The sequence below is a fragment of the Triturus cristatus genome, chromosome 1_2 (genome assembly GCF_964204655.1).
Source record: "Triturus cristatus chromosome 1_2, aTriCri1.1, whole genome shotgun sequence".
NCBI lineage: Eukaryota > Metazoa > Chordata > Amphibia > Caudata > Salamandridae > Triturus > Triturus cristatus.
In genome coordinates, this window is record NC_140580.1 from 29,169,689 (window position 1) to 29,183,883 (window position 14,195).

A 14,195-nucleotide genomic window follows, 5' to 3' on the forward strand; every position below is an offset into this window, starting at 1 on the left:
TGAGGACTCAGAGTACTGAAGATGACTGGTAAGTAATCAGAGCATTTCTGCATGCAACTACTATGTAATGCAACCCTAGATTCAAAACAAAATCTTCCTTATCTCTCATTATATCCAGCGTCTACGCCTTCGGAAACTAAAAAACACCTTCTCAAAGGAAAGTGATTACGGAGATAGACTGGGGATTTCCCCGCCCATTCAGCCGTGAAAGCAGCCCTGGGAAGCTGAGGGCACTTCTCACATTGACTCATTCATGGAGGACGTGGTACTGCAGAGAAACAATGCTCCTGGAATTGTAAGCCCTAAACTATTTCATGAGTTCCCAGTTCTAACTTCACAGAGCCCTTGTTGCTTTTTAGATAATATATTATGAAAACAGTGCTGTAAAATGAATGGTTGGATCAATTTAAAAAAAAAAAACATTGAGGAGGAAGAATTCCCCCTCTCCCCGCCACTAGAAGTAAAACACTTTGCTGAATTGCTTTTCCCCTAGTTACTAATTATGGTATGCGTTAATTTAAAAGATTTGCCCTTGGTTCGCGTTAAAGTGTGTCAATGACATTGGTGTATTTTAAGTGTTGGATGGGTAGTCTAGGCGCTTTAATGATTCTGCGCCAGTGCCCTTACCTGAAACATGTATGTGCTGAAGTTAACTCCATTCTGCAGCTGGATCTTTCCAGGCTTGCCCCCTGCGCTCATGGCGAAGAACCATGTCCAGCCTCGGCCAGCGGTGAGGTGTGTAGATCCCTGGCTCCCCAACGCGGCGCGCGATCCAGAGCATCCGGTCTAGAGGAAGGCTCGCGGCGCTCGATACTGTGCTCCCGCTCGCGAGGATGGCTCGCGGCTCGCCCCGGAGCGCTTTAAGCCCTATCGATGCCCGGCTGCCTCCTCGCCTCAGCCAGTGCTGTCATCGGAGCGGCTTGGAGGTCTGGAGAGCGTGGGCCGCCTTCAGCGGCAGCCAGGCTGCAAACTGATTTTAAGAAGGATTGCCTGCGTCTACGGGGGTAGAGCTGGGGAGGGTTCATCATATGCCGCGCCAGAGAAGGATCGTTATGGGATCATGAAAATATAGGGTCTGATGAGGCGCGGGGGGAGGGTGCCTGCAACCAGCTCGGATCTGGCTTAAGACATCTCTCCAGAGAATCCCAATTACAAACTGTATCTGGCTGTCAATGGCAAAGCTGCCGTAAGTAGGGCAGGAGGCAGCCGGAGCGAAAGGAAAGGTGCGCCGCTACTCTTCATAATTCCACAATTGATTCACTGGTTTGACGTGTCCAGGTGCTTTGGAGGTGACTTTTGCACCAATCCTCCTTTCAGCACTTGGAAGCTTGACTTAATAAAAAAAAAATGTATGACACAAATGGAACTTCATATACATACTGCATTCTGGGACGTTGAGGCCCACGCCGCAGAATAATTCCCTCTCAAATGGACTCTGTCGCCTGACTTGCTGAGGGCTCTGTATTGTACTGCAATTATATTTAGATAGCGCTTATAACAACTGATGCGTCGTTGAAACGCTTCTCACAGGGCAGCACGCTTCTCCATAAGGCCTCGCTGGGCTGCACAGTAACAGTATGACTTTCAAAGAATGACAGGTTGGGATTTTTGGAGAGGAGGTGCTGACACTTCGCAGAATACAATACTAGAGATTAAGGCAACCATGCACGCGATAAGAGTAGGCTGTATTGAGGGAGAGGGGCCTGCAGCGGACGGAAAGTACGCAGAAGGTCGTTCTGAAAGAAAAGGACAGGTGACAGGTGGAGGTTTTAACTCAAACCCAACATTTTCAAGCAGACTTTTAGGAACAAGAGACAGAATGCACTCTAAGGATGCAAAGTTGTAGAAAGAAGCATAATGACATGCATGCAATATAGCGCCGAGACGCTGCCCGTGCAGTGGTGCTACAAGGTTTGAACTGCAGTGGTACCACCTAGTTCGGCCCCTCACATTACCTGTTGAAAACCTAAAAGGGCACCGCCAATCGGAGAGGGGTGGGGGGGCAGGGGGGGCAACCTGAAACACATATTTATTTTGATGCGAGTGGAGAGCATTTTAGCCAGAAAAGTAACACGTGATGCGACTGCATTACATACATCATTGTGCACATAGCAACTACATGAACCACAATAGTGCACATACATCGAGAAAGGACTGACAAGTGGGACAATACAACGCAAACACACAGCTCAGGGCTACGGTGGAGAGGGTGGGCAATTTAGCTATTGTGGGTCTTCAAGGAGCTTAAATCGGGTCCAAAGTACTCTGGAGTGTGTGTAGGGAGCCCTGTGACATGCACAGAGCACGGCTGGGCACTATGCACTGATCTGCCTTATGTCTAAAGAGACTGCACAGTAGTGATTGGGACACCTAAACAGGTCATGGGAGTAAATTAGGGTTTTTCTTTTTCTTCCACCAGTGGAGAGGCGCCGACTAGGACTCTAATGAGAAGCCTAAGAAGGGTTCTCCTTCGCAGTGGCGGCTCCTCCGTCAAGGCAGAGAAGCGTCGCCCCACTGCTTTTAAGCACTGTAACTAAGGAACAATAAAATTATAATAACGTAATGTTATTATCATTTTATTGTTTACATCTGCTTTGCAGGGGAGGAGTGGTTTGCCCACTCCTAAGTGCGCAATAACACTTTGACCGAAGACTGTCTGTTTACTCCTGAGGCGGAAGCCGGGAGATTGCTTTGTTTTTAAAAATTGGAGTCACTTGTTACTGTGTGTTTTAATTCACTCGCCTATCTCCCTGAGCACCCCCACGCAGCGGACCCTAGCGCTGACGTAGGGAAAATTGCCTAATTGCTGCCACCTGGTCGAGCACTCAGGCCACGCCCACTTCGCTGACCACACCCCCCCACTCTACTAAAATGTGTCTATTCAGGAAGCGCAGCGGACGAGCGCAGCGGGAGCGCCGTCTGCGCGCCGAAGGCCCGCCTAAGGCAAGCCCGTCTGCGCCCGTCCGCGCCAGACCGCGCCCAGAGCCCGGACCCCTGGTCCGCCCTTCCCAGGCCACCACTTACTCCAGGGACACCTTGCTGGAACTCCGAATCCCCCTAACCGCCCCCCTGCAGCAACTCGATCTCGCTCGCTGAAGGGAACTCTTGCTGCCGTTCATGCTCGTACAGTTTCCACCTAGAGCCAACGTTGAAACTAGGCCTGGGCAAAAATTTCGTTCCGTTCGCGGAAATTGCGATAATTTGACATTTTTGCGTTCCGCGGAGAGCGCGAAAATGTCAAAAATTCCGGTTTCCGCAGCTTGGCGATAATTTGTTTCTTGCTCGCGCTGTAAAATGATACATTCTCGCGCGCGCGCGATCGCCTTACCTGAATCCCTGCGTTCGCCGACAAGTTTTCTTGATCCGGTCGCGTTCTCCATGAGATGTTGTATTGTTTTTAGCCATTTGCGCTGTCTCGCGACAGTTCGCGCCCGCAGTGACGTCATGCGTCGCGCGATCACGTCTTTCTTCTCGCGATCATGCACCGCGAGAACAACTCAAAACAAGATGGCCGCGCCCGCAAGCAGCCACATGGGTAAGTTGGCGACCCGCAACCATGCAGAAAATCGCGCGAACATGCCGGAAAAAAACTTCCGCATCTTCGCGATATTTCTGCTTGTTTGCGATAATTTTAAACATTCTCGCGATAATTTGCGAAGGTTAATTCCGCAAATTCCGCCCACCCCTAGTTGAAACCCATCACCCTCAATATGGCCCTGCTTAACTGCAGATCCCTCCCAAAGCATCAAACGGAAATTAATCTGCTCCTGAAAGACTCCGACATCGAAATCCTATTCCTAACGGAAACATGGCTCACAGCAGGATCAGAGCCAGATATCGTTCAGTCACTCCCACCGGAATACCTGATTAAATTCCACAACAGACCCGTAGGCATTGGCGGAGGAATCGCTGTTGTTTACAGAGACTACCTCGCATGTCAATTCAGAGATAGTCCCATACTGGACTGCGAAAACATCCTCTTCTCAGTGAGTCGCCCACCATCGCTCACACTCTCGGGACTATTAGTTTATCGTCCCCCTGGACCAATTCGTCACTTTTGCGAGTCACTCATTGACTCTATCTCTTCCCTGGCCTGTACTACGCCGAATTTTACGATACTGGGAGATTTAAATCTCCATCTCCACGACCCCTCCAACAAACCGGCGATGGACCTCAAAGCCGACCTAGGTTCACTCAGCCTCGAATTACTCAATAACCTCCCTACTCACATCAAAGGTCACCTGTTGGATCCCGTGTTCTCCAACCTCCCCCGTCTCACAGCTAGGCCCCCTATCCCTATTCCATGGTCAGACCACTTCTTGGTCCCATTCGAGCTACTGCTATCCACCGAACCTCTGGGTAAACCCCCTCCCCATCCCCCGGATCGCCCGTGGAAAAAACTGGACAACAGCGCCTGGGCTCAGGCTCTATCCTCCACCTCCCCCCTCCTGGACGAAGACCCGTCCATAGCATAAACTCAGCTACAGGATTGGATCCATCAATCCTTAGATACCATTCTGCCACTCAAACCAATGCCTAGCAGGAACAAATCGACCAACTCTCCCTGGTACACCCAGGAACTCCGTTCCCTAAAAAAGAGCTGCAAAAAACTAGAACGCGCCTGGAGGAAAAACTGGTCCACAGCCTCCAAAAACGAATACAGAAGCGCTATCAAGCTCTATAAAACCGCAATTAAATCTACCCAGGCCACCTTCTTTGACGGAAAGATTGCGGCAGCAGCTAACTCAGCAAAGGAAACATACCGCATAGTTCGGCTCCTCACCAAAATCCAGGACCCTCCCCCCCCCCTGACCCTGAAGGCGTGAGATGCAATCAAATGGCCAACTTCTTCTCCGCAAAAATTGATAAAATACTCACCTCACTCCCCGCACCCTCCGCTTCTCTCCATCCTATTGCATCCCCCCTTCAGCCGGAGGCTCCTTGCCTGCGAGCCTTTGATCAGATCTCCACGGAAACTTTTTTAGAAACCCTGAAAGCTGTAAAAAGTGGCTCACCAGCGGACCCTGCTCCCATCAGTAAGATGAAACTGGTCGCCCCCACCATTGCCCAACCCTTCACCAATCTAATAAACGCCTCCTTCAGGAGTGGCGCCGTGCCAGCCAACTGGAAAAAGGCTACGGTCAAAGCCCTCCTAAAGAAAGCCCACCTGGACCCTCTAGACCCCTCCAACTTCAGGCCGATTTCACTTCTTCCAGGGATTAGTAAAGTGGCTGAACGAATAGCTAACAAACAGCTATCCTCCTTTTTGGAGTCCAATCACTTACTACGCGACTCCCAGACCGGCTTCAGACCGGGCCAAGGCACCGACACCGCCTTGCTCGCAGTTGTCGAAGAGGCGAGAGCCATCATAGACGCAGGAGGATCAGTGGCAGTGATCCTCCTCGATCTAAGTGCCGCCTTCGACACGGTGGACCACTCCATCTTGGTCCACCGGCTGAGCCAACTGGGAATCACCGACTCAGCCCTCGCATGGATTAAATCCTTCCTCGAAGGAAGATCATTTCAGGTATCAGACGGCTTTTCCACGTCTAAACCCCTGCCTATGCAGTGTGGGGTCCCTCAGGGCTCTTCCCTTAGCCCCACACTTTTTAATGTCTATATGGCCCCCCTCGAAGACATCATCACTCCCTTCGGTGTCAAGTCAGTGATGTACGCTGACGACACCCAGCTGGTGGTGTCCATTAACCACTCTGACTCTAGCTTAGGAAACCTCGCCAGTTGCCTAGAAGGGATCTCACAATGGATGTCGGACTCTAGACTCAAGCTCAACGGCGATAAATCCGAAATCCTCCTACTGGGCAATCAACACAAACTACCCTTAAACCTTTCCTGGCCAGCCTGCATGGGCACCTACCCTACTCCCAAAACAGAAGTCAAAAGTCTAGGTATCTGGCTTGACCAGGACCTTAATTTCAAAACCCAGGCCAGGAAAACATCAGGGACCTGCTTCGGCCTAATCCGTATGGCCCGTAAGATCTTCCACCTGATCCCTTTCCATTCCAGGAAGTTACTGATGCAGGGACTGGTCAACTCAAGACTTGATTATGGTAACATCCTATACTTGGGAGCCCCTGCATCAGTCATTCAAAAACTCCAGGTGGCCCAAAACGCCGCAGCTAGAGTCCTCACGGGAACCAAAGCACGGAACTCGGCGAAACCTGCCCTCAAGAGCCTACACTGGCTCCCAGTAAAAGAGCGCATTACGTTCAAAACGCTCTGCATAGCGCACAAAATCCTGCAAGATAAAGGCCCCCCAATACTCAGATTCCTGATGAAACTTCACAAAGCTAGCCGTCACCTAAGATCTGATTCACTTGCACTGGCATCCATCCCGAGAATAAAAAAGGCAAGATCGGGCGGCCGCAGGTTCGCCTATAACGCGCCTAAGCTATGGAACTCCCTCCCACTACCCATGAGGAGTGAGCAGAATTTACTATCATTCCGAAAAAAATTAAAAACCTGGCTCTTTCCCTAAACATTTTCCTGCACCGACCCCACTTGGAATAAACTAGGTCCTCTTAGCGCTGGGATGCCCAAGGGTAGCTATGCGCTCTATAAATCCACATCCAAATCCAAATCCAAACCGTCCGTCTCGGGCTAGCCAAACCATCATGCGCACTTTGCATGTCCTCCATGCGGGCTGCATTACAGCCTGCGTGGAGAACATACCCAGGCCCCCAGTTCCCGTCTGAGTTGCGAGCCACGGTGCTCAGACCATTCATAATGCTGTATTGCAGCGTTGTGATTGGTCAGGGGAGCCTGGGTGCTTACCAATCACAATACTGCATTGCAGCGTTGTGATTGGTCAGGGGAGCTTGGCAGTGCTTTCCCAATCAGCCAAGTCTGATGTAGGAGAGACGTGGGATGCAGTGATAAGGTAAGTGGTTTTATTTTAAAAAACAATTTTACATCAGCCGCACCACCCTTGAACCGTGCCAGCCACGACTTCTGAGGTGCAGTTTTGTCCAGACAGCAAGGTTTGGCAGATGCTTTTTGTGGTGGTAGTTGTCAGGCTTGTTTTTCTAGAGGGGGCGATTCTGGGAGCCACGGAGCTCTCTAAATAAAATAAATCTCAGGGTTCCTATCAATCAGCACAGAGGCTATGCACTGCATCAGAAAGTGGGGGTCATGGCCCCGCCCTTGACTTGGTAGATGTAATTGAGCAGTTCCTGGCATAACTCAAGAGAGGGTGTGTGGGGGTCAGTCTAGCTACAGCACAGCACATTAATCCAAAGAACATTAAATTATCAATGTCCAGTGAAGCATTGGGTTTATGCAACAAGCTAACTTTTAACATACGAATGTAAAATGTATTTATAGCATAAATAAGATTAAATCAAATAGAGCGTGTACAAAACACAGTACCAGCCGCAGTCTGTGCAGGTAACAGCGGTGGGGTGGTGGGGCCGAGTAAAGGGTGATTCCGAGGGACGATGCAGAGGGAAAATTAAATAAATAATTGATTTTTCCACAGCATCATCCCTCGAAATCTCCCCTACACAGCCCCAACGCCCCACCACTGTTACCTGCACGGACCGCGGCTGCACAGTACTACACAGTCTTTAAAACAATACCAAATGCAACACAATATCGCATAATGAGTCAATGTTTCTCAAACAGTAATCCTGCTTTGAGAAGCTCAGTCCAGTGTGTCATTGGGCACTCAACTGAAGTCAACACAGAACAGCCCCTAGAAAAAGACATTACAATTTGAGAGCACAATTTCAATATGATGAAAACTCTGTGTAGCTACAATTTTCATAAGCCTTAGAAATGTATGTTGACGAATTTTACAAACAGAAAAGACAATGTAATGCATTATGGATGCAGCACAGAATAAGGCACAAATACCCGTTTTGCACAAAGGCTTCGGCTACAGATAGTGTTAACCAAAATGGAGCGTAGTAAAATCTACTCACCAAAGTAGGACACATTGTATCTCATTGGGGGCTTTCAAAGGTGTTTGCAAACCTAAATGTTCTTGAACGTTGGGTTAATGCAAAAAATAGCGAATGCAGCCGCAAAGGGTGTTTCACGGCTATGTGCACGGAAAAGAGAGAATGTCTCGTATTGCGTACGTGGGGTACAGTGGATGTATGCCAATCTCAGAGGTGCAACTGTCATGCAGGAGCACCATTACAAAGGCATATTGGGTCCAAAATGAGCCACAAATGCCCTTGGGTTTGACTAGCTGGCTAGCCCGGCAGGTGCTTATCTGAAATGTTCAACTGGATCACGGAAGCAGGAAGAAATGGACACCAATCGTGCTGGGTCATTCTGCAGGAAGCCTATCACTGTCCCTGGTGCGAGGTTCCTGGGGCTCCCCAGAGGTTCCTGAACACCAGTGTCTGATGAAACCAAGATCTCGTTACAACAAACAATTGATGGACGGAATGCTGACAATGCAGACATTCTCCCCCAGTCAAGAGATCTGGGTTAAATCCATCGTTCTTTTGCCCACTACACCACCCCAGTTTAGACATGGCCATATGCAAATCAGTCTTGACCCTGTGCCTCATGGGAACAGTCCAGCCCGAACTGCCAAGCCATGTCTTCCCTGGACCGGAATCAAGCATCCTAGGACCGGTTTCTGGCTATCAGCCGTCATCAGCCAGGATAGCTTGACTCCAGTGGCGTAGTGAGCACGGGTCCCACGTCTGGGAATACCCATCCCACTTAGGGCGAAAAGCGTTACAACAAACAATTGATGGACGGAATGCTGACAATGCAGACATTCTCCCCCAGTCAAGAGATCTGGGTTAAATCCATCGTTCTTTTGCCCACTACACCACCCCAGTTTAGACATGGCCATATGCAAATCAGTCTTGACCCTGTGCCTCATGGGAACAGTCCAGCCCGAACTGCCAAGCCATGTCTTCCCTGGACCGGAATCAAGCATCCTAGGACCGGTTTCTGGCTATCAGCCGTCATCAGCCAGGATAGCTTGACTCCAGTGGCGTAGTGAGCACGGGTCCCACGTCTGGGAATACCCATCCCACTTAGGGCGAAAAGCGTTACAACAAACAATTGATGGACGGAATGCTGACAATGCAGACATTCTCCCCCAGTCAAGAGATCTGGGTTAAATCCATCGTTCTTTTGCCCACTACACCACCCCAGTTTAGACATGGCCATATGCAAATCAGTCTTGACCCTGTGCCTCATGGGAACAGTCCAGCCCGAACTGCCAAGCCATGTCTTCCCTGGACCGGAATCAAGCATCCTAGGACCGGTTTCTGGCTATCAGCCGTCATCAGCCAGGATAGCTTGACTCCAGTGGCGTAGTGAGCACGGGTCCCACGTCTGGGAATACCCATCCCACTTAGGGCGAAAAGCGTTACAACAAACAATTGATGGACGGAATGCTGACAATGCAGACATTCTCCCCCAGTCAAGAGATCTGGGTTAAATCCATCGTTCTTTTGCCCACTACACCACCCCAGTTTAGACATGGCCATATGCAAATCAGTCTTGACCCTGTGCCTCATGGGAACAGTCCAGCCCGAACTGCCAAGCCATGTCTTCCCTGGACCGGAATCAAGCATCCTAGGACCGGTTTCTGGCTATCAGCCGTCATCAGCCAGGATAGCTTGACTCCAGTGGCGTAGTGAGCACGGGTCCCACGTCTGGGAATACCCATCCCACTTAGGGCGAAAAGCGTTACAACAAACAATTGATGGACGGAATGCTGACAATGCAGACATTCTCCCCCAGTCAAGAGATCTGGGTTAAATCCATCGTTCTTTTGCCCACTACACCACCCCAGTTTAGACATGGCCATATGCAAATCAGTCTTGACCCTGTGCCTCATGGGAACAGTCCAGCCCGAACTGCCAAGCCATGTCTTCCCTGGACCGGAATCAAGCATCCTAGGACCGGTTTCTGGCTATCAGCCGTCATCAGCCAGGATAGCTTGACTCCAGTGGCGTAGTGAGCACGGGTCCCACGTCTGGGAATACCCATCCCACTTAGGGCGAAAAGCGTTACAACAAACAATTGATGGACGGAATGCTGACAATGCAGACATTCTCCCCCAGTCAAGAGATCTGGGTTAAATCCATCGTTCTTTTGCCCACTACACCACCCCAGTTTAGACATGGCCATATGCAAATCAGTCTTGACCCTGTGCCTCATGGGAACAGTCCAGCCCGAACTGCCAAGCCATGTCTTCCCTGGACCGGAATCAAGCATCCTAGGACCGGTTTCTGGCTATCAGCCGTCATCAGCCAGGATAGCTTGACTCCAGTGGCGTAGTGAGCACGGGTCCCACGTCTGGGAATACCCATCCCACTTAGGGCGAAAAGCGTTACAACAAACAATTGATGGACGGAATGCTGACAATGCAGACATTCTCCCCCAGTCAAGAGATCTGGGTTAAATCCATCGTTCTTTTGCCCACTACACCACCCCAGTTTAGACATGGCCATATGCAAATCAGTCTTGACCCTGTGCCTCATGGGAACAGTCCAGCCCGAACTGCCAAGCCATGTCTTCCCTGGACCGGAATCAAGCATCCTAGGACCGGTTTCTGGCTATCAGCCGTCATCAGCCAGGATAGCTTGACTCCAGTGGCGTAGTGAGCACGGGTCCCACGTCTGGGAATACCCATCCCACTTAGGGCGAAAAGCGTTAAAACAAACAATTGATGGACGGAATGCTGACAATGCAGACATTCTCCCCCAGTCAAGAGATCTGGGTTAAATCCATCGTTCTTTTGCCCACTACAACACCCCAGTTTAGACATGGCCATATGCAAATCAGTCTTGACCCTGTGCCTCATGGGAACAGTCCAGCCCGAACTGCCAAGTCATGTCTTCCCTGGACCGGAATCAAGCATCCTAGGACCGGTTTCTGGCTAACAGCCGTCATCAGCCAGGATAGCTTGACTCCAGTGGCGTAGTGAGCACGGGTCCCACGTCTGGGAATACCCATCCCACTTAGGGCGAAAAGCGTTACAACAAACAATTGATGGACGGAATGCTGACAATGCAGACATTCTCCCCCAGTCAAGAGATCTGGGTTAAATCCATCGTTCTTTTGCCCACTACACCACCCCAGTTTAGACATGGCCATATGCAAATCAGTCTTGACCCTGTGCCTCATGGGAACAGTCCAGCCCGAACTGCCAAGCCATGTCTTCCCTGGACCGGAATCAAGCATCCTAGGACCGGTTTCTGGCTATCAGCCGTCATCAGCCAGGATAGCTTGACTCCAGTGGCGTAGTGAGCACGGTTCCCACGTCTGGGAATACCCATCCCACTTAGGGCGAAAAGCGTTACAACAAACAATTGATGGACGGAATGCTGACAATGCAGACATTCTCCCCCAGTCAAGAGATCTGGGTTAAATCCATCGTTCTTTTGCCCACTACACCACCCCAGTTTAGACATGGCCATATGCAAATCAGTCTTTTTTTTTTTTTTTTTTTTGAAACCGTTTATTACAAATCTCAAGAATATACAAATATGGGCCCACAACCTTCCGGCCGGCCGCTAGGAATGGCAGAAACATATGGCATACGTTCATAGAACACTTGGCGTTACAAAGGAGCATAAGCAGGAGTCATCAACATCATGGGCCACAGCCATAATACGTCACAGTGCGGTTTCATTTTATACAAACAACAAAAAAAAACAACACCCACAAGGCTACCCTACGGTCGAAAGTAGCAGCACGTGCTCCCCAATGGGGAACCCCAACTATCAGAGGAATCCAAGGAGGGGAAGGGAAACAGAGCGAGGACTGGGGGAACCCTGTGCCCGGGGCTAGGGGAAGGGGTCAGCTAAGGGGACGGGGCTGGTGAGGCAGCAGGCAGCAATGGTGGCGCGCAAATACTCCCACGGTAGGCGTTCCAGGGGCCCCACACTTTCACCCATGTCCCAGGCTTACCCCTCGCCACATACACCACCTTTTCTCGAAACATGCACCAGTCCATGTGCTCTTTCCAGGCCGACACCGTCGGGGGGTTCTGGGATCCCCACAGCTGCGCAATGTCACGCTTAGCAATCATATATCCCAGAGTCACCCACCACGTTTGCGGAGCCGAGTAGTCAGTTGGTTCCCACACATTCAACAGGCATCTCCTCGCTTCCGGCAGCAGCGCAACACGCGTAACCACTCGCAAGACCTCGTGCACACCGCGCCAGAATCGCTCCGCCTTCGGGCATTCCCATAAGATATGCAGGAAGGTCGCCACGGCACCACAACCACGCTTACACAATCCATCCTCAGTATAGCCCATACGCTGAAGCCTTGGCCCCGTCATGTAGACCCGGTGGAGTATCTTAAGCTGGACGAAGCGAAGGCGAGCCGGTATAGCCACCTCCTTCGGAGAGGCCACCGCGGAGGTCCAGTCCTCATCGTCCAATTCCAGACCGTCGGCGACCCAAGCCTCGCGAAGGCCAATCAGCAAGCCCGATCGATCATTAATCAGTTTTTTATAAATAAGGGAGATCGTGCTGTCTGGGACGTGGCCATCTAGCACTCTATCCTCCAGGGGGGAAGACTCCGGGATGGAGGCGACGTCTGGGAAGACGGAGCCCAGTGCATGACGGATCTGCAGGTATCGAAAGTATTCACTGCCCTGCAACTGAAACTCCGTCTGCAGCATCTCGAATGTTTTAAATCCTCCCCTCGACCAGAGATCCCCCACTTTACTGATGCCTATCATGTCCCATTTCGCGAAGCCCTTCGAGGTCCAGAGAGAGCCCAACTTCTCAGACGCATACAGCGGTGACGCCCGGGTCAAACGGTCCTTCCACCCCATAGCTGCATTAGCCGCATGCCATACTCTGACCATGACACGCGTAGGTCCCGTCAAGCGAGCGTCGGGCGCGCCAGAGTAGAGCGCTCGATTGTAGTCGCCACCGGGCAGTAGCATCTTGTCCATCTCAAACGCCGGATTCAAGGGGGGCCCATAGAGGCCATGGTTAATTGCAGCTAGCTGGGAGGCCCAGTAATACCGTTTAATGTCCGGGAGGGCAATCCCCCCGTCATACCATGGGAGCGTCAACTTCGCCAGGGCAATGCGCGGCCTCCCGTCCCAGAACAGTCGGCGCTGTAAACTCTCCACCTCACTGAAGTAGCGCGCCGGGACTGGGTCCATAGTGTTCTGGAGAGCGTATAAGAAACGTGGCAACGACATCATCTTAAACAACGCCGCCCGGCCGAGCGGCGAAAGCGGCAGGCGCCGCCAGCGCACGACGTCCTCCTTCAAGCGCTGGAGAGGGGGAAGCAAGTTCCGCTCGTAGCGAGCCTCTGGGTCCAGAGTAATGTAGACACCCAGGTATCGAAACCCCTGAGAGGCAATCTGAATCGGACAACCCCGCGGAAGGACAGGAGCCTCCCCAGAGAGCACATACACGCATGATTTAGCCCAGTTGATGACAAGGCCTGAGTTCCGGCCGAATGAACGTATAACATCAACCAGGACTATGAGTGACTTACGTGGGGAGGCTAGGTACAAAAGGATGTCGTCAGCGTATAGGGACACACGGTCCTCATATTCGGGGGTCCAACGGAGTCCACGGATGGAGGGGTGCCACCGCAGCCACACCGCCAGGGGCTCCAAGGCCAGCGCAAACAGGAGCGGCGACAAGGGGCAGCCCTGTCGCGTGCCCCGGCCCAGCTCGAATGGGGCCGAAACTCTTCCATTCACCACCACCTGCGCCAATGGGCCCGAGTACAACAATTTGACCCAACTGATGAAGCCCGGGCCGAATCCAAACTTCGCCAGCATCGCCCAAATGTATGGCCACTCAAGCGTGTCAAACGCCATAGTGGCGTCTAAGGACGCCAAAATGGCCGGCTCCCGCACGAATGGGACACGTGCGAGCACCCCGTGCAAGCGCCGCAGATTAAGGGCTGTATTGCGATGGGGGATAAAGCCGGACTGGTCTTGGTGAACCAGGTCGCCCACCACGCCGACCAGCCGATTGGCCAGCACCTTGGCGAGAATTTTGGGCTCCGCATTTAAAAGCGAGATAGGCCGATAGGATGTGACCCGGTCCCGAGGCCTCCCCTCCTTGTGGATCACCACGATAGTAGCCAGACGCTGGTCCGGCGGGAGGGAGCCCAGCGAGTGGGCCGCCAGGATCATCGCACGGAGGTGGGGCGCCAGTACATCTGGTCGCAACTTATATAACTCGATAGGGATGCCATTTGGGCCCATGGCC

The 14,195-nt window shown here is 51.7% G+C and overlaps 1 protein-coding gene across 4 annotated transcripts in view; it reads right to left on the bottom strand.

The window, feature by feature from the left end:
• Nucleotides 1-14,195, bottom strand: part of PPFIA4 (PPFI scaffold protein A4) — a 3,163,248-nt gene that overhangs the window by 2,085,104 nt on the left and 1,063,949 nt on the right. The window contains exon 1 of one of the 4 annotated variants that reach the window (XM_085600219.1): nt 628-742. The exons of the other annotated variants lie outside the window; for them this stretch is intronic. Within the exon in view, the coding sequence (XP_085456345.1) occupies nt 628-699 (72 nt within the window). The 5' untranslated portion in view covers nt 700-742. Of the gene's footprint in view, nt 1-627; nt 743-14,195 lie in introns of those variants that run through there. 4 annotated transcript variants of the gene reach the window in all.